General features: G+C 45.4%; 1 protein-coding gene across 1 annotated transcript; it reads left to right on the forward strand.

Moving 5' to 3' along the window:
• The first annotated feature begins 3338 nt into the window (after positions 1–3338).
• LOC147717250 (keratin, type I cytoskeletal 17-like) lies at positions 3339–14644 on the forward strand. The gene is made up of 8 exons (XM_086924198.1): positions 3339–4043; positions 5775–5857; positions 6696–6852; positions 7341–7502; positions 7585–7710; positions 8868–9085; positions 11731–11861; positions 13841–14644. The coding sequence occupies exons 1-8, from the start codon at positions 3396–3398 to the stop codon at positions 13933–13935; spliced, it is 1620 nt and encodes a 539-aa protein (XP_086780324.1). The 5' UTR covers positions 3339–3395; the 3' UTR covers positions 13936–14644.
• The last annotated feature ends 10119 nt before the right edge of the window (positions 14645–24763 follow it).

Here is a 24763-nt window from a genome sequence, read left to right on the forward strand (position 1 = left end):
TCGTAGCTTGCTCTGATCTCCCAGTGTGTTCACCATTAAGGTTCTAAAGGTGGGAGAGATTGCCTTGGGTTAGGCAGATCTAGGTCCAACTCTGCATCCCTGTTCTGCCATGCACCCTAGCCACGGGCTATCCTCCCCACATGTGTTGCGATCAAGTTATACCTGCCTTAGGTTTTCAATATGCCATCTCGGCATTGCTGGGACTGCTCCGATTTATTGTGTTACCTGGCCATTTCCACAAACATACTTTATGTCCCAGTTCTTAGAGAGGGTTGACTAAGCACAGAAGGAGAGAGTGTTTTGTTCAAGGGTATAGAGAACTCAAAAGGTGCTTCCTTCCGAGCTCTCTCTCCTCTTTAACTTCCAAGTTTTGTGAAGCATTATCAGAATTAGTGAGCTCATTGGTGTTGCAATCCACCAACTTCTCTATTTTAGGTGACCTAAATCTCCACTTTGAACAAAAACAGGACCACACTATCTGTAATTTGATAGCCGATTTAGCAGCTTTCCAATTGGACCTACTAGTACGGGATGCCACTCATGTCGCAGGACATATATTGGTCCCTGTTTTCTCCAACATTCCGGCTGCTCAGGTTGATCAACCTCTTCCTATGGCCTGGACTGATCACTATTTGATCAAAGTTAGTTGGATGATAACACAACCCTCAAAATCTAATAGGACAGCTTTGACGTTTAAAAGGCCTTGGCATAAACTCAATCTAGATGATTTCCATACCTACCTGAGAGAGACCACTGTAGAAGACTCGGCTGACCCTGAGATCGCATATACTGCCTTTTGCAACTGGATTAGCGGAGGACTCGACGCTCTGATTCCAGCTAGATGGGTCAGGGGGCGTAATTCGATCTCCAACCCTTGGTTCTCTGATTCCCTTAGAATACTCAGGAAGGAGTGTAAAAGAGCCGAGCAACTGTGGAGAAGCGACAATGACAAAGACCTTAAATCTGTGTACTTGGCTAAATTAAAGCACTACCACAAAACTATATGCTCCACACGCGCCAATTTTTATGCGGAAAAAATCAGGGATAGTGCGAATCCCACAAAATACATCTTTAAGATTGTTCAGGAGCTAAAAAACACCAAAACATTAGTTTCACACGTAAATTCAGTGCAGCAATGCGAGGACCTTGCTCATTTCTTTCTGAACAAGGTGCAGAAAATCTATGCCACCTTTCCTCAGCATTCCTCTGCTCCTGGTCCTGTCATGGTCAGAAAGGGGACATCCACTGTGACCAGGACACCTGAGCTCTCATGTGACGAACTTGTGAGACTCTGTAGAAAGGTTAAATCGGGATCTCCATCTGATCCTATGAGGCCGGCACAGTTTTTGGACTCTATGGATCTTGTTCTGAAACCTCTACTGCAGATACTTAACTTATCTTTTACCACATTGATAGTACCTTTGGCCTGGAAACAGGCTTTGGTCTCTCCTATTATTAAAAAGTCCACTCTTGATCCTTCTTTGCCTGAGAATTTTAGGCCGATCTCACTGCTTCCATGGGTTGCTAAAATAGCTGAGGCCCATGTGAGCGAGGTGCTGGCTCGACATATGACCCTTAACAACTCTCTGGACCCGTCGCAAAACGGCTTCAGATCGGGTCATAGCACGGAGTCAGCCTTGTTGGCCTCCACGGAGTACCTAAGATCTACTCTTGACGCCGGTCAGAGTTCAGCGCTTATATTATTAGATCTTAGCGCTGCCTTTGATACGGTGTCTCATGGCATCTTGTTGTACCCTCTGGAGGCAATTGGGATCATGGATCAGGCCCTGGAATGGGTCTGTGCATTCTTGACGGATAGATCCTTCCGGGTCTCGGCACCACCCTTTCGGTCTCAAGCCCATTCCATCTGCCAAGGGGTTCTGCAGGGCTCTGCGTTGAGCCCGACGTTGTTCAACCTTTATGTCCAACCCCTTGCGGCTGTGGCTAGAGAGTGGGGCCTAACATTAGTTTTGTACGCTGACGATACTCAGCTGATTGTCACCTTGGCTGAAGGTCCCTCTGCGGCTGCCTCTAGGTTCAGTGATGGGATGACTGCAGTTGCACAATGGATGGCTGAAAATTGCCTTCAATTGAATGCCACTAAAACCGAGGTGATGCTGGTAGGGAAAAACACCTCCGTTTGGAACAAACATTGGTGGCCAGCTTCCTTAGGCATTATGCCTGCAGCCAAGCCAGCGGTCAAGAACTTGGGAGTGTGGCTGGATGCAGATCTAAATTTTCAGTGCCACACAAAGAAGGTGGCAGCGACATGTGTGGGCTTGTTGAGGGGCCTTCGCCCTATTTTGAAGTTTTTTAGTGCGCCTGTTCGGCAGCTTATCATTCAGGCTACAATTCTATCGCGCCTAGATTACACTAGTGCTCTACTTTTGGGCGCAAACAAAGCTGAGATTCTGCGTCTACAGCGAGTTCAGAACTCGGCAGCCCGAGCTCTTGTCGGACTGCCTCGTAGCTGTTCTGCTAGAGCCACTATCAGAGCCTTACACTGGCTACCGATGCAAGCTAGAATCCAGTTTAAGGCACTCTGTTTAGCATTTAAAATCTTGAATGGCACAAGCCCTGAGCTGCTCCGTCCTCTGTTAACTTTGTATACTCCTCAGCGTAACGTGCGCTCCTTGGGTCAACATCTGGTAAATATATCCAAGTTTAGACTCTGCCATGTTGGAGGTCGCTCCTTTCGACTGTTGGCGGCCAAACTGTGGAACTCCTTGCCTGTATCTATTCGTAGCATCGATGAGCTTCTCCCTTTTCGGAAAGCCATTAAGACCTATCTTTTCCCTCTGACTTAGGTTCTTTTTCTCTCAGTTTCCTTTTCCGGTACAATGATACGGTTAGCGCCGGGACGCCCCTTAGCTGGGGCAGCTGCGCGCTCAAACAAAACATTAACATTAACATAAGGAAGCAGCTTAAGCAACAAAGAAGATACCGCTGTCAAATTGCATTTAATTCCAAAATTCTATGTTTGTGAGCAGTCCTGCTTTATGTCTGTGGTGTGTCTTGGTATTAGGTTATCAAAACCTGGTCACCCTGGCCTGCCTGGACGTGGAGAAGGCTGGATGTCTGAAGAAAGCAGCGCAGGAGTACAGCGTCCTGAAAAGGATTCTATGCCCCGCCCTTCTCAGGTCCTGAAATAGCAAACAGCCCTGGGGCAGGGGCAGCAGCACATGGGGAAGAAACATGTATGATTAATAATTGTTATAATTGATCTTATAATGAGCGAGAGATAAGCTGACAAAAGCTGCATACTGATATGGGAAACAGCACTCAGTGAGCTGACACACCCTCTCCAATTTGTATATAACGAGTAACCATTTAGCCAGCAGCCAGTCACCACCTCTGCTGCCTTTCTTGATCCGGTGCACCTGCAATAGTACAGCATGGCAAGTTTACGCAGTTCTGGGGGCCTGTCCGCTCGCAGTGTTTCTTCTCAGAAAACTGGTGGTAGACAGGGTGCTAGCCAGGGTAGCCATGCTGGGGGTTCTTTTGGGGGCTATGCAGGTGGCAGCTTTGTTGGTGGTGTCGGGAGTAGCTTAGCTGGTGGTGCAGTAGGTAGCTTGCCCGCTCGTAGTGTTCCCTCTCAGAAAATTGGTAGTAGACAGGGTGCAAGTCAGGGTAGCCATGCTGGGAGTTCTTACGGGGGCTATGCGGGTGGCAGCTTTGTTGGTGGTGCCGGAAGTAGCTTGGCTGGTGGTGCAGTAGGTAGCTTTGGTGGTGGTGGTGTTGTTGGCAGTGAACATGGGGGCCAGTGGGGCCAGTGGAACCAGTGGGCCCAGGCTAGCCATGAGGACCAATGGAGCCATGTTAGCCAACCACATAGTGAGGGCCTTCTCGATGCTGGGGAGAAAGCGACTATGCAGAACCTCAACGACCGCCTAGCTACCTACCTGGCCAAGGTCAAGGATCTGGAGGATGCCAACGCCGAGCTTGAGCGCAAAATCAAAGAGTGGTACGAGAGTCACCGATCAGCTCTTGTAGAAACGGACTACAGCAAATATTTCAAACAAATTGCAGACCTACAAGCTAAGGTGATGTATCATGTTCCGTTCAAATGATTGCTTGACTTAAACAATTAACTCACCAGTCAAAAGTAATTCCTTAATTTTCATTGTAGAATGTGAAGGTACTTCTTTCTCTTTTCCCTCTTTTAGAGTTTGCTTAATCCAAGTTCTTCTGTATGTCTCTCTATGTACTTCTCTTTCTCACAGTTTTTTCTATTTCAAGCCGAACCGCTTATACAAATTGAACGTAATATTACATTTTCTTCACATCGTCACTGGCAGGTAAAAAGAGGTTCAAATATAAACATCTGTCAGTGTGCATGTGTTGTCAGTAATGGTCTAGTATTTGTATGTTTCTTCCTTTCTAAAGCACACATCACTAAATAGATTGGTATTAATTTATCTAACAAATCATACACTGAAATCAATTAATACACACTCGTATGCAGCAAATAGCATACAACCAGAACAGAGATTGTAGAGCATGCTGTGTCATGCAGTTAAACAGGTAGACACTCATATCACGATAGAAAAGTTTTTTAATAGAGATAAGTTAAGGGAGAAAACATCAATTTATTTTCTGGCATGGGACTAAGAAAAGGCTACTTTAAAGCACAGGAAGCAAGCAACAACAAACCACAGTAGGAGATGCTAGAGTATGCTTCCCATCCCTGCTCTAACCCAGCATTGGCTAATAAAAAGCAACAACACAGACAAAATAAACGTTTTCCAATTCAGATTCCTAGCCATTTTCTAACATTTTTCTGAGAATGACCAGTTGAAAATCTTATTCTGTACAGAATGTTTTCTCCTGTAGTCTTGCAGCACCCTGGTTTACCCAGAGGACACATCATACTGGAGTGCCGCTTCTTTCAACAGCCTCACTTACTGGTACACAAAGCCTAAAATAAAATATGTTCCATGTAGAAACGTCCCATTTGCATTATCGAGCTAAAGTTATAGAGAGTAACACAAAACCTAAGAACATCTCCCCATGACTCCAAACATGACTAATTAGTGAGACCAAGAATAGGCCATCAGGACAGAAAGCGGTTTGTCGCGGGTTCTTGCAGTTTCTATGAAATTATAATCCCAGGTTTCACAACCTCCTTTGTTCCCAAACAGGGCCCTAAGTAACCATCTTTAAGGGAACTGTTCTTGCAGCAGTTTCGCACACTCGAATGTGGATTATGGCAGATATTGTTCTTTCCCAGCTCACCAAGGAAGGCCGGAAGTCTAACGAACTTTTGAGCTGATTTTAACATGTTAAATTCGTAAATCAATCACAGGTGATGAGCAGCAGAGGACGTAGTCAGAGTCTAAGGTTACAATATTCAACACAGAGCCCAAAGTACTCACAACAAAAGGCAGCAAGCGTTTACAATGGCAGCAACATCAAATCGGATTTTCGGAAAGAGAACTAGAATGTGGAATTCAAGTGAACTAGACTGCAGCCAAATGAAGTGATATTCTGTCTTTTGGCAATTATCATCAGCACTAAAACCACGATGAAAAACAGATAAAGTGCTGAGCTGCAGTTTTTCATGTTTGTATTTCAGTGTGACAGTCAGCACTTTAGGCAGTAGACTCACTCAGTATTTCAATTCTCAAAAATATGAGGGCACCACTTAGTTAACATAATATGTAACGTTGTAATTCCCATAAACAATACCTGGCCCAACTTGCAGCCCATGTTAAATATAACATTATATGAACAAGTAGGCCTTAACTCTTCCTTATGCCATCTTGTGTTTGCAGATCCTGCAGGCCCAAGTGGCCAAAGCCAGCGTCGTCCTGCAGCTTGATAATGCCAGGCTGGCTGCTGAGGACTTCAAACTCAAGTGAGTAAAACACAGTAATGTTGTGTCGCATTTGGTTCATATCAGCACACTTCCTATTCAAACTCAGGCAGCGTGGAAGTTCAAGAAACACTGATGCCTCCCAGCACACCTAAGTAACTTGTCCCTAAGGCATATACAGCACTCACTGGCAGCCATGTTACAAGAGGGTTGTGCAGGGGTTTTTACAGGTGGCTTCTCTTGTGCATTGACGGCATAGATGCATGACTCGGGTCAGTCATCCACTTTACTGACACTGTTCCTAATAAAGCGAGCATTATTAGGTTTAGCTGCTCATTGTTGAATGATAAAGGTCTGATATATAGAAAGAAAGCGGTTTAATGTAGATAATTTTCCACAGCAATGTGCCTATTTCTTCAGCACCCACAGGAATTAATGGGAATTACCGAATCGGTAAATACTGATTCTTAATTACCGAATCCTACCGATTCGGTAAAATTTACCGAATAATTATCTACATCCCATTTACCTATTCTTAAATAGCGAATCTGTAAAATTCGTATTTAAGAATAGGTAAATTGAGATTACCTAAATATGGCCTTAAGGGAGCACCCAGAATGAAGGGTTATAAAGTGTTCCTTGAGAAAACCTTGGGATTTTCTGCCCCAAAAGACACTCTATGATTGTTCCGATCACTTCCACTAAAGCTCGTTTTATGTGTATTCTATCGTAGCTGACACCATGTTTGGCTGGGATGGGTAAGGCTTGTTGCACCACATGTATCTTCACCACTAGAGTGACTGTGATCAGACACCAGCTAAAGTAATAGATAGAACATGCTTTATCAAAAGGCCTGAGGCTTTCATTAACGTGTTCCTAGGTATGAGAATGAACTGATGCTTTGCCAGAGTGTGGAGACTGACATCAATGGGCTGCGTCGGGTCCTGGACGAGCTGACCCTGTCCAAATCTGACCTGGAGTCAGAGCTGGAGAGCCTGACTGAGGAGCTGGCAGCACTCAAGAAGAACCACGAGGAAGTAAGAGATAGCAATGTGTATCAGAATGGTCTTGGAAGTGATGAATATGGGATAAACCCAAAGTACCAATAATTTTCAGGACCAATCTTTTAAAGGCCAATGAAAGGCACTAAATGTTTACATGTACCATAGACCATCATTGTCCCATGGTGGTGCAGTAGGGCTGAGTTCATTCAAGATTTACAGGATAGCCAATGACTATTTAGATTTACCGTATTCTAATTTGTTTTATGAGGATATGCTGTAAATCCGACAGGGATCATAAATCAACATCGAATACTCCTGGTGTAAAGTATCTGGCTTACACTAGCATGCCAAACATTACTTAGTGGCAGAGTGAAAATCAGTAATTTCTTTTAAAATTACATTACCACAAGAACAGTTTTTTTTAACATAGGCAGATTTCTATTGTTGATGTTCTATGTTTTACACCTCTTGCATGCAAATATTTTCAAATTAAAGGTACTTGTCTTATTTTCTCTTTGTAGGAGATGAAGGCTCACCAAAATGATAGTCAAGGAGACGTCAGCGTCGAGATGCATGCTGCTCCAGGCATAAACCTCCTTGCCCTCCTAAACCAGACAAGGGAGCAATATGAAAGAATGGCGGAGGAGAACCGCAGACGGGCCGAAGAGGATTTCAACCAAAGGGTATGGACTCCTATTCCCACTATGTTTCTTGTCGAAACAAAACAGAGAAGACCCCATCAAATAACCCTCATTTGCCTTTCAGAGTGCTGAGCTGAAACAACAGATCTCATCTGGGGTGGAGCAGGTGCAATCAAGCAAGACTGAGGTGTCAGAACTGCGACGGTCCTTGCAAGCGCTGGAGATAGAGATGCAGGCACAACTGGCAATGGTAAGAGGAAGTTCACCGCTCAGAAGGCATCTCCACTATTAGAAACCCTAAAAGTGTTGTGTGATAATATAATATGAATTTGTTGCCCTTTATGTAATCAAAATAATGATTTGTGCTGTTGCACGTTTTCGTCTCCAAAGAGAAAATGTTCTTCCGCCTATTTTGGAGCGGTCACTAATCATTTCCTACTCTGTACAAAGACGTACTCCTGCCTTTGACAGAGGTTCAGCGACAGCCATTTCCAGGGTGGGACTGGGTTGGGGATACTTCTGCAGACATCAAAAAACTCTCAAGCTTCTGGGTGTTCTCTAATTTTCTAGGGCATCCGTGTCCTGGAATTCCCTCCCAGCCCGAGAATAAGCCTTACCTAGCCGTGGCCGTGCAGGTAGGAGCAGTGGAGCAGTAGGGCCGGGTCGGGGGGATTTCGACAGAAGACGAGGGAAAACAATAATTTATTTAATTTTCCCTGGTGGTTGGCTATTGAAATCCCCTCCCATCCCGACCATTCCAACACTCTTAAGTGCAAGGGCTGCAGCAGCTTAACCCATGTGGAATCTCGCACTGTAATTGTGTAACATTATACCTAGGTAAATTGATTTTCAAGCCCAAGTTCACTTTTTGTGAATTTCTTTAGATCATACATTTTGATATTTGTACACACACAACTGTGTGAATTGTGCTTAGTGTGTTTAGAAACAAAGTGAATGTAAGAACAGCCAGCTTGTATTTGTTCAAACCCTTGTCCTCCACTCTTAAGCACTTTTGGATCATTGCGGTCTATATCTTTCCCATTTTCCAGCTTCTTCTTGGATCTTTACCCATGCCTAGATAGTTTCCTTTCACCTTACTTTAGGGTTGGGTGAGTGTTGGAGCACTACCATTCGACAGCCCCCAAAACTGCACATTAAATGTCTATAAAGGGTCAAGAAACACAAGAACCCAACTCAAATTCACTGAACAGTCATCACTGAGCCACTAATAGACAATTCACTACTCTATAAACAGCTTTTGCAAAAGGTTGAGTGTGAATGAGATCCTTTGACTATGAGAACACTGGCAATGAGATGCAGAAACCAAAAAAACAATGTTTGTAGACCTGGTTCCTCAATAGGTTTGACCTCTACTTTCTAACTGTGCCGTTTTTGTTGATCGAACAGAAAAGTACTCTGGAGATGGACTTGGCCGAGACAGAGGGAACCTATTGTTCTCAGCTGGCAGAGCTGCAAGCCAAGATCACCATCGTAGAGGAGCAGCTGGTCGAACTCAGGGAAGAGACAGAGCGCCAGAGTGATGAGTACAACCTACTCCTGGACATCAAGAGCCGGCTGGAACAGGAGATTGCCACCTACCAGCGTCTGCTCGAAGGCTCAGGCGGGTAAGAAGATGGCAGCAAGCTCCATTAATGAATTCCTTCACTTCCCTTAGCAAGGCACACTATGTAGAAGGATCTCACAGTAGAGAAGCATGTGTAGTTTCACAAGGCAGACAGAATGAAGTTAAAGAGGATTCAGCTCTCTTGAAAAAGATTCCCTTCACTTTTCAAAATGTGGGCCCAAACCTACTATACTGCGTGCAGTTCTGATGCATGAAAATCTGTATCGCTCTGTGTGTGAACAATAAATATTGCAAAGCAGCAATTTTATAAAAAGTTGTGATGCCGTCATCAGTTCTAAAAAGCCTTTTTAGAGCGACTCTACACATTGTTCTAGGGTGCCAAATTCAGCTGGGCTGCTTTGTGTGAGATTTGTACTTGAGATATACCCATCAGCATACATTTAAATACAAAGGTACTTGCCCGAGTGTATGCTGTGTAAAATGCGAAATTACATATGTAATTTGTAGGAATATCATGCAATATTCTGCTTGTCCCTTGTGTTTGCGCTTGGTTTCAGTTGACAATGGGATTTCATTCAAAGTCAATTTGTGCTATTTTAGTGGATTCTGCTTTTTATGAAAACCTATGGCTGCTTTGTGCTGTCCCCACTCTGTTTACATTCCCTCTGGATAGATGACTGAGGAGTTGGTAGACTGTCATCTGTTGTCCTCTTCTGGCACAAAATACTTTTTGTGTATAAATGTTGATGGTTGACTCTGTTTGCACCATTTTAAACAACTATGGGCCATGCTAGCTCCAGTGCTAAATATTAGTAAATCTACTTCAGAGATTATGAAAGTCAATGGGTTGTAAAAAATGACTGCCACTGTCTGATCTTTCATATTTGCTGGGCAAACGGCTTGCTTCATCAATATGGTTGTCTTCATGGTTACGCATGACAACATGTTTTTCTGTTGAATGAAATGGGGTAAGCCATATGAAAATCGAAACTAGGCCACAATTGTTTCAGTAGCCCCTAGTTCCCAGAATATGGGCAAGGAGTAAGGGCCTAATTTATAGTTTGGCGGATGGGTGCTCGTCACAAACGTAACGGATATCCTGCCTGTCTATTTACACGTGCCATAGGACAAATCTTTCAAACCCTAAATCAGGTCCTATGGGGCAGATTTACAAGAAACGGATGCATCTCTTCGTTAGAGCCGAGATGCGTCAGTTTCCCTGTGCTTGCGTGTGAAACCCTTGCACCACCATGGATGCATCATAGTAAAAATAGGGTCCACCATAGCGCAAGGGTTGACAGATGTGTCAGAAATTCTGATGTATCTGTTGGCGAAAAAGTCATGCATTGCTGGAGTCGTGTCGCAAGCACGGCACAACTCCAGCAATGCAAAGGGAGGCCTCTTTCCAATACCCTGCGTCACTCCTTACACTGCTCCAAGCAGGCGTATGTTGAAGCACTGGCGTCCTAGAAGTGCCGCCGTGAAATCTTTTACATTTCACTGCATCACTTCTTAGAGGCTTTTTGCGTGGGAACGTCCAACCTGCATACATTATACCTGACGCAGTTATAATGTGATCCAGGGATTTAGAATGTGACACAACGTTGTAAATGGGTCACAACGTGGCACATTGTTAACGCCGCAGCTTTGTCACAAAAAGAGATGCAACAGCGGTGCAAAAGTGACACAAAGAGCTTGTAAATCTGCCTCTAATGTTTACTAGATGGCTTGTAGATGAACGAACAATTGAATGGCAATTTCTAGACCAGGATCATTTACTCAAAGGGAATCTTGGAACTGAAAATGTTTCTAGCCTAAGGGAGAGGTGCCTGCTAGCCAAGAATATGGAAGTGGAGAGAGACAGGTTTTAATTTTTCTCTCCAAAAGACTGTGATGAGGTTTTCCCTAATCCGCAGAGGTAGGGTGCTCCACATCTTAGCTGACAGATGAGGGAAAGCTCTTCCACCTTGTCTAGATAGCTAGATTCTGGTATTGTAAGAAGATGGAGGGAGGAGGAGTGAAGAAGGCTCAGCGGTTGATGGTGAATGAGCTTTTCTAGATATGCTCGTCCCGATGCTAGGCTTTTGTGCATTAGGCAGGCTGCCTAAAACATTATGTGCTTATGCACAGGAAACCAATGTAAGGTGGTTACTGAGCAATGTGGATTTTGGGATGCAGAGCAGTAGCATAGCTGCTGTATTTTGCCTGGAGGCACTGTATAAGATACTAGGAGATGTCCAGACATAGGGCGTTTGCTTTAGAGAGGTTTGAGGCTATTAGTACCTGCACCCCTGTCTTGAGTGAGGCCAACAAAGCATCTCAGGTGCAAGGCTATTGGCAAAACCTTTGAGTAATCATTTTAAGTTATGCCTAAGGCAGTGCACGTTGCCCAATTAGTGAGTTTATAGCCGAAATACATGGCTAGGGATTTGAAGTTTTGCTAAGTCAGTATTCAATTGCATTATATTTGTGCACATATAGAAGATGCATACTTTGAGAAGTTATATAGAGGTATTTTGGTGTCATGGAAATGATCAAGTGTGGTGTACGTGTCACTGACGATGTTTGCCATTACTCGCTGTGAAGTGTGTCATTCCTTCTGTTCTCAAGAGAGACACTGTTCAAGTGCCAATCCAAAAGGCTCTTTATTCAGGAAAATATCCTTCATTGTGTTTCTGGAAACAGGTACTCACAGGTCTCGCAAACTAAGCAGCAGTCAGACTCTGGCTCTAAAGGATACGGCCAAGGAGGACGCAGCAGTTATGGCGGCAGCAGCGGGTACGACAGAGGCTCTGGAACCAGCTCCTCTGCCAAAGGTAAACGTTTCTTGTGATACCCAATGTCTGCACACTTGTACCTCACTCTCACAATAAACAGGCTCTGACGTCATCACTCGCATCCCACACAGTCTCTGACCCAAGAGTCACAGCGCTGGGTTAGATTCAGCATGTGGAGGTTATCTTGGAGCATGTGACTAAGATTCAGCCTCAGACCGGAGCTTTGTAATGCTGATCTTGCATTCTGTCAGTAAGTTCTTTTATCCATATTGAAGCATCCAGGTTTACAATAGGACAAGGTAAGGCAACAGCCATCAGCTCATCACCTTCAGGAGGCACCAAATTACTGAAAGAAAACATAATTAAACTGTTTTCTCTGTAGTTTGCTGGTCACAACTAGTCTAATTCAACTACTGTACAGGCTTTCAGATGGAAACAAATTATATTTATCACCGAATTTGGCTTATGCAAAACTTTATATTGCTATGCAGATGTAGTGAGCAAGTTTTTCCAAACCTACCTCAATGGACAGTGGATAGCACTTTCCTTCTTCTTACTGGGGCCGTAAGCACTCTCCAGATGGTCGACCTAATCAATATAGTGGTATTTGAATTAGAGAAAGATGCAGTACTGCTCTTTCTGTATCGGATATTGTTTACGGGTTAGAATTTCGTGGAAAGGGAATGAGTTTCCACAGGTGGGGGGTTTGATGGAGGGCCACCCTGGTGCGACAAGGGTCATACACTGTCGGCACTGCCTAACCGAAGGGAAATTCTACACGAAGTATAGCCAAGAATATTAGAGGCTAGAACCTCAAATGTACAATTAAGCACCCATTAAGACACTATAGCCCTCATTCTGAGTCAGGCAGAGAAACTCTACAATCTTAAATTGCTGAACTCCTTTGTAGGATCCTCTCTCTCCCCCTACCACTGCTGCCCCTTCCCCCTCCCTCTACCCCTACTGCTTCAGCTCAGTCACCCTGTAACGATGTATTATAAGACTCAGGCACTCAGACCATAGGGGCATCGCTTTAATGTTTTTGTAAGGGATTTATATTTTATGGGAGGGGTGTGAAGGGGAGAAAGTTAGAGTTATAAAACAAAATCACCTGAAAAGTATATCCAGATATTTGTATGTAAACCTCTCATTACGCATACATATGTGAAAACACTACTGCAATGCCTGTCTGTTAAACATGTACTTGTACCAAATCTTGAAATTATTGATGTTGCAATTTATTAGTCAGAAGATGTAACCACTGACAGATGTAATATGTCTATACATACACTGAAAACTGAATAAAAATTGTGTTAAAACTTGATGAACTTACTTCTAAGGTTAGTACTTGGGTCAACGTACAAATCTACCTATCTACCTCTTTTCTGACCAGTAGCATGTTTGCCACTCCAGTAACATGGAATATAAATCTCTGCAACTGGTAATTATTAGGGTCACATCCTAATCCATTGTTATTTTGCACACCATGCCACTTCAGTTTGGACCCAGTCATATGCAAATCAGTCATGATCCTGCTCCAGTGAAAACAATCAAGCCCATACTGCTAGACCACGTCCTCCCTGAGCCGGAATGCAAGCAACCTAGGGCAATCTCTCTGATAAGGGCTCATCAGTCAGATATATCTTGGTTCCAATGATAGAGTCTATGGAACCCATATCTAGGCTCTACTCTCATATGAAAAAAATCTACTTGAAATGCAAACACAAGAAATTTTCTATGAGATTCAGTGCTCTGTAGGACAAAATACACAATCTTTCATAGCACCAAATTGTAGGAAATGTTGTGAAATTCACATAGCACAAAATCTATTTGGCAATTTCATTGTTGTAATTTACATTTCACCCAGGACTAACTCACTGGTATCAGAGCTGAGTCCCCTTAACTTACTGGTAGCAAGCTCTACTGGATAGCTGATTAAAACCCCCATGTTGCAATACGCTATGGTTGCTGCATTTTAGATTGATCCGCTCTAACTTGCTCCATATTTTGTTTTTCAGAGCCAGTCAGGACAACACGGGTAATAACAGTTACAGAGGATTTAGTTGATGGCAAACCGGTCAGTACGAAAAGACAGGTACAAGACCATCAATGAATGTTGAGGAGGAGCTGAAGGTTGCCGGACCAAGCCAATTGCATATGGATTCCAGATAATGGAGAACGTCAGAATTATTATAAGCTTTCTTCTCTACTTGGCACTTAATCCCCATGCTTACAGTAGATCCCATGTGTACTACTCAATCAATAAAAGTATGCTTTCCAATTTTCAACTTGAAAAAGAGTATCCCATGCTAACAGTAGATCCCAAAGTATGCTTTCCAATTTTCAACTTGAAAAAGAGTATCCCAGTGTAGAACTGGTGACATCACAATTTCTGAGCAGCTGCCACAACAGAGGGTGCTCAGTTCATGGATGTCATAAAGTTTCAGTGAATCTTACATAGTAACTGTCAAATGTATTATCAATAGAAACCAGCGGTGGGGCAGTGGGGCCAGGTTGGGAGGGAGGAGGGGAATCGACAGACAACCACCAAGGAAAATTAAATAAATAAATAATTTCCCCTCTGTGTCGTCTGTCGAAATCCTCCTCCCCACCCTGCACGGGCTGCGGCTCATAGTGAAGATTACTTGAAGATATTGTAAAAAAGGATACAAGAAAGAAACTTCCATCTGCAAACATTTGATGTGTGGTTCCTTTTCAATTCACTAAAGAACGTTTACTTTTTAGGTTGTGGGGTCAGTCTACTTTTTACATCTGCTTGCTTTTTTGTTCAATTCAATAAACTTTCTCTTTGATGCAAAGTACTATACGTATTTTCATTCATTTGTGTTGCTTCAACTATCTTCGCTCCAGGTTTCAGCGATTATTTGCTTCAGAACTTCTATGCCACTGAACAAAGTTGCATTTACAGCAAAGCTCAACTGCGAGGCAGAATGATGTATGAGGACATACAATGATTTGAGGGTCAAATAAATGGATAGATGATTGGGTTATATTTGTATAGCAGAGAATATATATTGTGGCCTTTTGTGCTGATCTACATTATAGTCTACCAGCAGGAAAGTGCAAGTATTCATTAAGTTAACAATTAATTTAGAAAGAAAGATTTGCCTATAGAAGGGAAACTGAGATAGTGGATCTCCTGACTAATAATCCTTGATAAGGAATTGCAGTTTCTACCTACTGTTGGCTGCTTTCTCCTGTTACACACCAGGACTTTGGAGGCAATATTTCAAATCCGCATTTCTTTGCTGCCAGGCCCGTGTCCCACATCGTTGCACCCGGTCTCCCCTTGGCCCGGCAGCCTTTACCAGCAGAGCGTGGCCGCCGTGGGGGAGTGGGGTGGGGGGGGGGGGGTTGTGGGTGCTGGAACTACAGCTCCCAGGTCTCTTTGCAGCCGGAAGCCACCGCCAACGCTGAACCCGCGCCAGGAGGCGCATAAATCATCGCGTCATCCCCAGCATGCGGGAGCGCGCGGGAGCGTCCCGGGACAAGCCCGGGACAAGGGGGGGGTCATCTGTTGCCATCCGGGGCCGAGGAGGCTGGGCTGAGCCACCCGCCTTGGTCGAGCATTAGGTTGTTGTCTTGCCAGAGATATTGAAAGTAACACTTTTGCAAAGTCTGTCCTGTATGCTCATAGTTCTTATTTGAAACATGGCTAAAAATTCTCCAATGCACACTCGCTCAACTTCGAGACAAAAAACACACGCTACTACATCACTTCCAAGTCTGACAGCAATAGACAGGATGCTGCAGAAAACTATAGGGGTGGTTGTGACAGCAATTGAGAGCACTGAGAGGTTTCTCTCACTTCCCCCAAATATGTGTCTGCCCACTCAAATTATAAATACATCTATAACAACTGCATATTCTCATGACTCCATCATCATGGACTCATATGCAGACAATCCAGTGATGGATAGAGACTGCGATATCATGCTACAACACAACCCTGATATTGAATCCTCACTTCCGGCTAGTAGACTCTCATTAACGCCAACTTTGCAACCTCCAGAGTTAAATGAGGAACCCCCTCTTTTAATCAATGATTCAAATGATGTGGAGGGGTCGGTTTCTAATTCTAACCCTATCATCGAACCTGACTTATTAGACAAGGGAGCAAATGAGAGCCCCCCATAAAGAACTAGAGGGCAAAAAAGTAAAAGTAAGCTAGCACATAGTAGAAAAAAACAGTCCATAAATAAAACTAGAGGGAAAAGTAAAAGTAATCGTAAAAAAATAGCACCTATTCCATCTAGACAAAAAGGGGATAAGAGTGAAGATCAGCCAATTGTTGCTGAGGTACAACAAAATTAAGAGAGATGTAGAGCTCAACCTGATATAATATCTTTGAATACTTTGGGTTTTATGAGTCATCTGGAGCAATTAATGAAATCTCTAACTTTACCTATGCTGGAAAGAATAAAGGTCCTAACTGACAAAATAGGTAATTTGGAACAATTGATTACAGCTAACTCAGATTTATTAAAACATCTTGAAACTAATGGTAAAAGTGCTGTTATGTCCAGCCCAAGTCCAGTCCTAAGTACAGCTGAAGGTGTTTGAAAGCCAATTGATAAACCAGCTACAGTGGCGGCTAAGGGTGGTCATTGCCCGGTACAGCAGGCATTGCCTCTAGGGAATAGAGCACAGGGGACTGTGAGGGAGATGGGAAAGGAACTAACAGGGAGGGAGCAGACCGGGGGCCACACAGACAGAGTCCCAGAAAAGAATAGAAGTGATATAGAGAAGATCAATTATCCACGTTTTGACCTCCCACCACAGTCTATGCCTTATACTGTGGTGCTAATGGGGGTGCCAGAGTTGAAAAATGATAGAGGGGATTCCTACTCGGAACAAGGTAGTTTTTTGGCTTAATGCCAACAGACCACTACCGGGGCACGTACATGCAGAAATTATACATGTTCGCAGAGTAAGTTGGATTGGATATAGACAAAAAGATCTTCCTGGGGACTGTATAATTGTAAATTTTAGAGATAGACGTGCAGTAAGATTCATTTGTGGTTGGAATAACCATTGAAGGAATGGCGGGATCCAAACTATGGATCTGAACAACTTCTATCCAGCATTGAATTCTATAACGACTACGTTGAACTTATGGCAACAATGGGAGCCTAGGGCTCAGAATAGAGTAGAGTATAATATACCAACATCCAACCAATACCATATTTTGCAGGGATTAGAGGATATGGATTGACTTATCTCAGACACACGGGTTACTAACTCTCTAATGTGTATGACACCTTGTAGACAAAGGTAAACCCTTGACAAATATGGTATAGATATGATCAATGCTAAGGACGATTCTGACACTGTGGGTTATGAAAATAATGAACAGGTTCCCATGAATAAAAGTGCTCCACTTGATGAACCATCTTTAGGGGCCATTGTGGAGACTAGCCATAATACTTATGCGTTGGTTAGACAAACAAATAAGCAATCATGGTCTTTTATGAGTTGGAATATTGCAAGGCTAAGGCCCAAATTGGATAACGAGAACTGGGTAAACCTTGTGAATAAATATGATGTTGTTAGTTTACAAGAAACTTGGACTACGACCCCTGATCACATTAACGGTTTTAGAACCTACTTCACCCCAGCCACCAGCTCCGCTCGTGGCAGGGCGAACGGAGGTTTATGCACCTATGTCTCTAACATGGTATTATGTACTAAAGTGGAAATGGTTTGTAAGGATTAGTTACTTACCTGTAATCCTAGTTCTCTTCCAGGGGTATCCTCATCAAAGTCATAAGCATTAGAATATTCCCGCCCATGCGCGGGACCCTGGAAACACTATATCATATGTGCCCCACATATAAATACACATGTATATATAAAAAATATATATATACAAAACAAGCAATAGCAGCCAAATCACATTAGAGCTGAAATATGCTGTGAAGAATTTCCACCATACATGTATATAGTAAGCATTAGAAACATGAGAAACAACACCAAAGTTTGTTTAGAAATTGTTTTAATGCTCAGAAAGCAGTAGAAATTCTCATAACTCACTGGAAGCATAAGAAGCTCCCAGGCTGCATTGCAAACACACAGTCTAAAAAGACTGAAAAGCTAACCTGTAGCTAAATAGCAAAAAACTGACACTGTGCCTTTAAGGCACTCATGACCCCCTGTATCCCATCATGCCCCAGGGGTGACAGTTAGGTCAGTTGTTCTTTTCGGAGACTGAAAAACAAACCCAATAACAAATAGGTTAACAATATCTCCTTATTAAAGAGAGTCCTTTGCCCGGGGAGGCGGGAGGGTTGCTTATGACTTTGATGAGGATACCCCTGGAAGAGAACTAGGATTACAGGTAAGTAACTAATCCTTCTCTTCCAGGGGATCCTCATCAATAGTCATAAGCATTAGAATAGAATAGCTAGCCTCTCCTCATCCCTGCGGGCAAAGGAATGATAAGACATAAATCTCATCAATAAGCCTGAGTAGACTATAGACTACCCAAACAGATTCCTCAAGGAGGCTTGCCCCACTTGAGTATCGGTCCTGGAATCAGATTCGAGGCAGTAATGCCTCGTAAAGGTATGCACTGATTTCCAGGTTGCAGCCTTGCATATTTCCGACATGGGAACGTCATGCAAGAAAGCCACTGTAGCCGCCTTCCCTCTAGTGGAATGCGCTTTCGGAGACATCAACAAAGGCTTGCCTGCTAGTTGATAGGCCAACTTAATGCAAGAGACAATCCACCTGGAGATGGACCTCTTTGCTGCTGGAAAGCCAGTCCTCATGGAGCCATAGTTCACAAACAGTTGGTCCGTTTTCCTAATCCCTTTAGTCTTTTCCAAATAAAACTTAAGCACTCTTTTAAGATCTAAGGAGTGAAGTGACCGCTCGGCCGGGGTCGTAGGATTTGGAAAAAAGGAAGGGAGGGAAATAGACTGATTGATATGAAAATCAGAGATGACCTTAGGCAAGAAGGAAGGGTGAGCCCTTAGGACTACTCTGTTATGGTGGAATACAGTATAAGGTTCCTTTGCACAGAGCGCTTGTATCTCACTGACTCTGCGCGCAGAGGTAATTGCCACCAAAAAAGCTGCCTTCCAAGAAAGATGTTGTAAGGAAGCCTTGTGGATGGGCTCGAAAGGTGGAGACATCAACCTTGATAGAACTAGGTTTAATTCCCACGGAGGAGAAGGATTTCGCACAGGGGGATACACTTTCTTCAATCCCTGGAGGAAATCCTTGACCACTGGAACCTGAAAGAAAGACTCCTGATCAGGTGACTTTCTGTAAGCCACAATAGCTGACAAATGCACTCTAATTGAAGGGTACTTTAAACCAGCTGTTGCGAGGGAAAGGAGGTATGGTAAGATGACGTCCTCCTGCCCCTTAGTCGGATCCAAATGATGATCCCTACACCACAAGTAAAACCTTTTCCACTTGAAGGCATAGGATGCTCTCGTGGACGGCCTCTTAGCCTCCTTTAAAATGTTCATGCATTCTGGAGGCAGGTTCAAATGTCCGTACTGCAGGACCTCAGGAGCCATGCTGTTAGGTTCAATGATGGGAGGTTGGGATGCATTATCCTCCCGTTCATTTTGCTCAACAGGTCCGGTCTGCAAGGGAGTCGTTTGTGTGGACACACAGACAGATGCAGAAGGATACCACCACTGCCGAGGCCAGTCTGGAGCAATCAGGATCATTTCCATGTTCGTCCTGAGGAGCTTGGAAACCACTCTCGGAATCAGTGCCAGGGGAGGAAACGCGTATGCGAACATCCCTGCCCAATCCAACAGAAGAGCGTTCCCTTGCGTTCCTGGCCTGTGGAACCTGGACGCGAAGGCGTGGCACTTGGTGTTTTCGTCGTCTGCAAACAAGTCTATGGATGGACGTCCCCAGCAACGAAAAAGTTCTTCTACTACTTCGTCGATTAGCACCCAGTCTGGCTGATCTTCGAAGTGTCTGCTGAGTGTGTCTGCTTTGATGTTCAACTCGCCCGGAAGATGCACCGCCACTACTGTGAGACCTCGAGCGAGAAGCCAATGCCATATTGCCTGAGCCTCTCGAGACAGTGGGCGAGATTTCGTGCCTCCTTGCTTGTTCAGATAGAACATGGTAGTCGTATTGTCCGTCTGAACCAGGACTGAGTTGGATTTGATCGCTGGCAGGAAAGCTTTGAGGGCCAGGAATACCGCTCTGAGTTCCAGCATGTTGATGTGGTATGTCTGCTCCTGCGCAGACCACTGGCCTTGAATCTGAAGCGGACCCATGTGTGCTCCCCAGCCTTGCAGGGAGGCATCTGTCACAATAGATTGGGACGGAATGGGTTGGTGAAAAGGCACTCCCACCATCACATTGCGTTTCCGAGTCCACCATCTGATGGAATCTTTTGTCGTCTGGGAAAGATTGATTCGATCCTCCCAACGTCCTGTTGCCTGGTCCCCCTGATCCTCCAGAGCCTGTTGTAGAGGACGCATTCTCAGCCTGGCGTTTGGGATGAGAAAGATGCAGGACGCCATGGAACCCAGCAGAGACACTACTTGTCGTGCTGTTGGAGGCCGAGACTCTAGCAGAATCCCACATTTCTGTGTCATGGAAGAAAGTCTCTCCTCCGAAGGAAACGCTTTTCCCACGCTTGTGTCCAGAACGGAGCCTAGATAGTGGATGGATTGCGTAGGCTGCTGGACTGACTTCTCCAGGTTCACATGGAGGCCGAGCCTGTGAAGCTGGCGCAGGCCCAGTTGCAGATCTTGCGTTACCCGTACCGGAGATGGACCCTTTAGGAGCCAGTCGTCCAGGTATGGGTAAATGAAGAGACCCTTCTTGTGAAGAAAAGCCGTCACCACTGCCATGCATTTGGTGAAGACTCGTGGTGCGGACTTGAGACCGAAGGGTAACACCTTGTACTGGTAGTGTTTGTTTCCCACAACAAACCTTAGGCGATGTTGTTGCGCAATCGGGATGTGAAAGTACGCATCTTGCAGATCCACCGATCTCCGGCTTGCAGATGAGGACATATCTGGTGAAGCGCTAACATGCGGAACTTTTCCTTGACGATAACCTTGTTTAGGAGTCGTAGATCGAGTATTGGTCTGAACTTGTCCTCCTGATCTTTTTTGGGGACAAGGAAATATCTGGAGTAAACTCCTTTTCCTCGTAGAGCGAGAGGAACTTCCTCTATCGCTCTTTTTTGTAGCAGGATTTTTACCTCTCGTTGGAGCAAGCTTAGTTGGTGAGGGCAAGAGCTCTTCGGAGGGACGCTCTTTGGCAGAGCACGGAAACGTATCCTGTATCCATTGCGCAGTATATTCAGCACCCACTGATCTCTTGTGATGCTGACCCACTCTGCCAAGTGTTGTGAAGCACTTCCTCCCACTGGAGTGGGCAACGGCGTCAGAGGAAGCCACTGTTCAGGCCTTTCCTCCTCTCGTGGTGTTGGAGGATTGTTGGTGACCTCCCCTTCCTCTGCTGGGCTTGCCACGAAACTGGGGTTTCCCTTAAGTTTTGTTTTGGGACCACTGAGGGGTTTGAACCATCTGTTGGGCCCCTCTCCCTCTGTTTGTCTTGAAACGGCGCTTGAATTCCTTTTTCTTCTCCAAGCCCACCGCCTTCACCGTGTCTAGCTCAGTCTTCATTCGGGTCATCTCTTCGTCCGCATGCTCACCGAAGAGAGCGGAACCCGAAAAGGGAAGATGTAGGATCCGATGTTGAGCATCCGGCTTTAGACCTGTAAGGCGCAACCAGGCCGATCTTCTGGCACAAACTCCATGGGAATAGGAATGAGCCGAAAGCACCGCCCCATCCGCGGCCGTGCTTAACATCTGGTTTGCCACCAGACACCCCTCCGTAACAGTCTCTTCAAAGTCTTGCTGGTCCTCTTTCGGTAGCTTGGCTTTGAATCTTTCCATCGAGTCCCATAAGGCTCTGTCATACCGACCCAGGAGCGCAGCTGCACTGGCGACCTTAAGAGTGGAAGCAGCAGAGTTGCAAACCTTCCGACCCCAGGAGTCTTGGGTTTTGCTGTCCTTATCTGGCGGGACTGAAGAGGAACCAGCCACCGCATGTGTCTTCCTCGCCGCTGCCACAATGACAGAGTCTGCTGGAGGGTCAGATTTCACAAACACCGGGTCAGAAGCCGCCGGTTTGTACTTCTTCTGAATGCGTGCCGGGACTGCTCTGATTGCTGCTGGGGTTAGGAAAACCTCCTTGACAGGGTCCATAATCCCCGGAACCAATGGCAGCAGAGGTCTGGAGATGGCCTTCTTGTGTAAGGTTTCAAAAATGACTGTCGTCGTTACTTGAGGGACAGACATTTCGATGTTCAGTTTTAGCGCACCTCTTTGCAGTACATCCAGATACGTGCTAATATCATCCACTGGGGAGGACCTGGATGTTGGACTGTCCGTCAAAGTCGGGGAGTAGTCCCTCTTGGACGATCTGGTAGAAGAGGTTGAAGAGGTAGACGGAGTACGTCTATGTCTATGATGAGTACTGGGTCTTCGCTCCCGCGACCTCCTTGAATGCTCCTCCCGCCTAGGGGAGCGAGATCTGATCCGGTCCTTTGTCCGATGTTCCTTTCTAGGAGATCCGGATGCCCTGGGAGATCTGGCTGGCGATCGCACGGGAGATCTGCCCCGAGGAGATCGAGACCTTTTCCGACCTTCCAGTCTAGGTTCTCTTGTAGGAGATCGAGATCTTCTCCGACCTTCCAGTCTAGGGTCTCTTGTAGGAGAACGGGATCTTCTTGGCGCTTTGGTGGGTAGCGTCACAGGGGATGTGCGCCTGGGAGGGCTACGCCTGTCCATCTCCTCCACCAGGTCCTGGAGAGGAGACCTGTGGTCTGGGCTGGCATATTCCTGCATACGCTTGGTAGGTCCAGCATCTCGCCAATGGTCCAAGGATCTGTACCATCTAGGTGACAGCCTGATGCGCCCTGCCGAAGGATCTGGACGACGCTCAGGCGTTCTGTGTATAGGGCTCCTGGACCTTGAATGCTCAGTTGAGGAGTCAGAGGACCGATAAGATGAATGGTGAGAAGCAGATTCTGTCACCATGATCGTATCCGATTGTCTCGACGTCGAACGTTCTTTTCTGGCCGTCGAATGTCTTCGAGGAGTCGGAGGATCAAACAATCTCGACTCCGAATGTTCATGAGAGGTTCTATGTTCTCTCGACATCGAGCGGCGATGAGTAGCCGTCGACGGAGCCCTCTGCTTCGACGCCGAACGGCGGCGTCCGGCCGCCGACGGGGACCTCTGCCTCGACGTCGAACGATGATGTCCTGTCGCCGACGGAAGCTTCTCTCTCGACATCGAACGACCTCGTCCTGTCGTCGACGGCGCCTCCTGCCTCGACGTCGAACGGCGATGGACGGCCGTCGACGGAGATTGCTGCCTCAACGTCGAATGCCTGTGCGACGACGGCGGAGGGGTATTGGGCACCCTCGACGCCGAGCGCTGATGCTGCACCGACGGAGACTGTGTCCTCGACGCCGATCGACGAGTCACTGTCGACGGCAGAGGGGTCTTGGTCCTCAACGCCGAACGCCGCTTCTTGGACGACGGCGGAGGGGTCACACTTCTAGACGCCGGTCGTCGCCTGGTTGACGACGGCGAAGTGACCTCCCTCGACGCCGGTCGTCGCCTGGTTGACGACGGCGGAGGGGTAATGGATCTCGACGCCGACCGTCGCCCGGTTGACGGCGGCGGAGTAGCCTTCCTCGACGCCGATCGCCGCCCGGTTGACGACGGCGGAGGGGATTTTGACGACGGAGCTGGTTCTTGAAGAGGTATGAGTCTTCTGGGAGCTCTTCTTCACTGGAGATCTCCCTCTTGAAGCTCTGTGAGCCAGGCCATGAATACGAATTCTCTCCCTGTCCTTGAGAGTTCTTCCTGACAGGTTCTCACAATGAGGACAGGTGCCTGGATCATGGTCTTCAGGAAGGCAAAGTATACAGACGCTGTGGCTGTCTGATTTTGCCTTCTTGTTGCCACAAGAAGGGCATTTATCAAAGAGTGAAAGCATTCTCAGAGGAAAATGCTTACCAAACTGCTGAAAACAAGCAGTATCTTACTTGACTAGATGTAAGACGTCGAAGTAAGAGCAAAAATAGACAAAAAGAAGTATTTTTCTGTCAAAAAACACAGAAAAATAGTGGAGCTGTATAACCAGGGTCCTTCACTGAAGGAGCCGGAAAGAACAACTGACCTAACTGTCACCCCTGGGGCATGATGGGATACAGGGGGTCATGAGTGCCTTAAAGGCACAGTGTCAGTTTTTTGCTATTTAGCTACAGGTTAGCTTTTCAGTCTTTTTAGACTGTGTGTTTGCAATGCAGCCTGGGAGCTTCTTATGCTTCCAGTGAGTTATGAGAATTTCTACTGCTTTCTGAGCATTAAAACAATTTCTAAACAAACTTTGGTGTTGTTTCTCATGTTTCTAATGCTTACTATATAGATGTATGGTGGAAATTCTTCACAGCATATTTCAGCTCTAATGTGATTTGGCTGCTATTGCTTGTTTTTATATATATATTTTTTATATATATATGTGTATTTATATGTGGGGCACATATAATATAGTGTTTCCGGGGTCCCGCGCATGGGCGGGAATATTCTAATGCTTATGACTATTGATGAGGATCCCCTGGAAGAGAATAACATGTATTATCATGTTATCAGGTTTATAATTGGAAACGTGTTTTCTTTAGTTTTGGAGAATTTTTATAATAATGTTCCGGGTGAGGACGTAGACAATATTTTTAAAGCTCTAGGAGAAACATTACATCCATGACAGAAGGAAGACTAAGAGAAGTCTGTGTTATATGGGCAGGGGACTTTAATTGTTCCTTATGTGCGAGAGGAGAGAGAGGAACATGTGGAGTAATGCTGAATAAAGATACCAGTTTTAGTCACTTTGAGCATACTAAATGCGGGGAC

Source organism: Lissotriton vulgaris, chromosome 5 (assembly GCF_964263255.1).
Source record: "Lissotriton vulgaris chromosome 5, aLisVul1.2, whole genome shotgun sequence".
Classification (NCBI taxonomy): Eukaryota; Metazoa; Chordata; class Amphibia; order Caudata; family Salamandridae; genus Lissotriton; species Lissotriton vulgaris.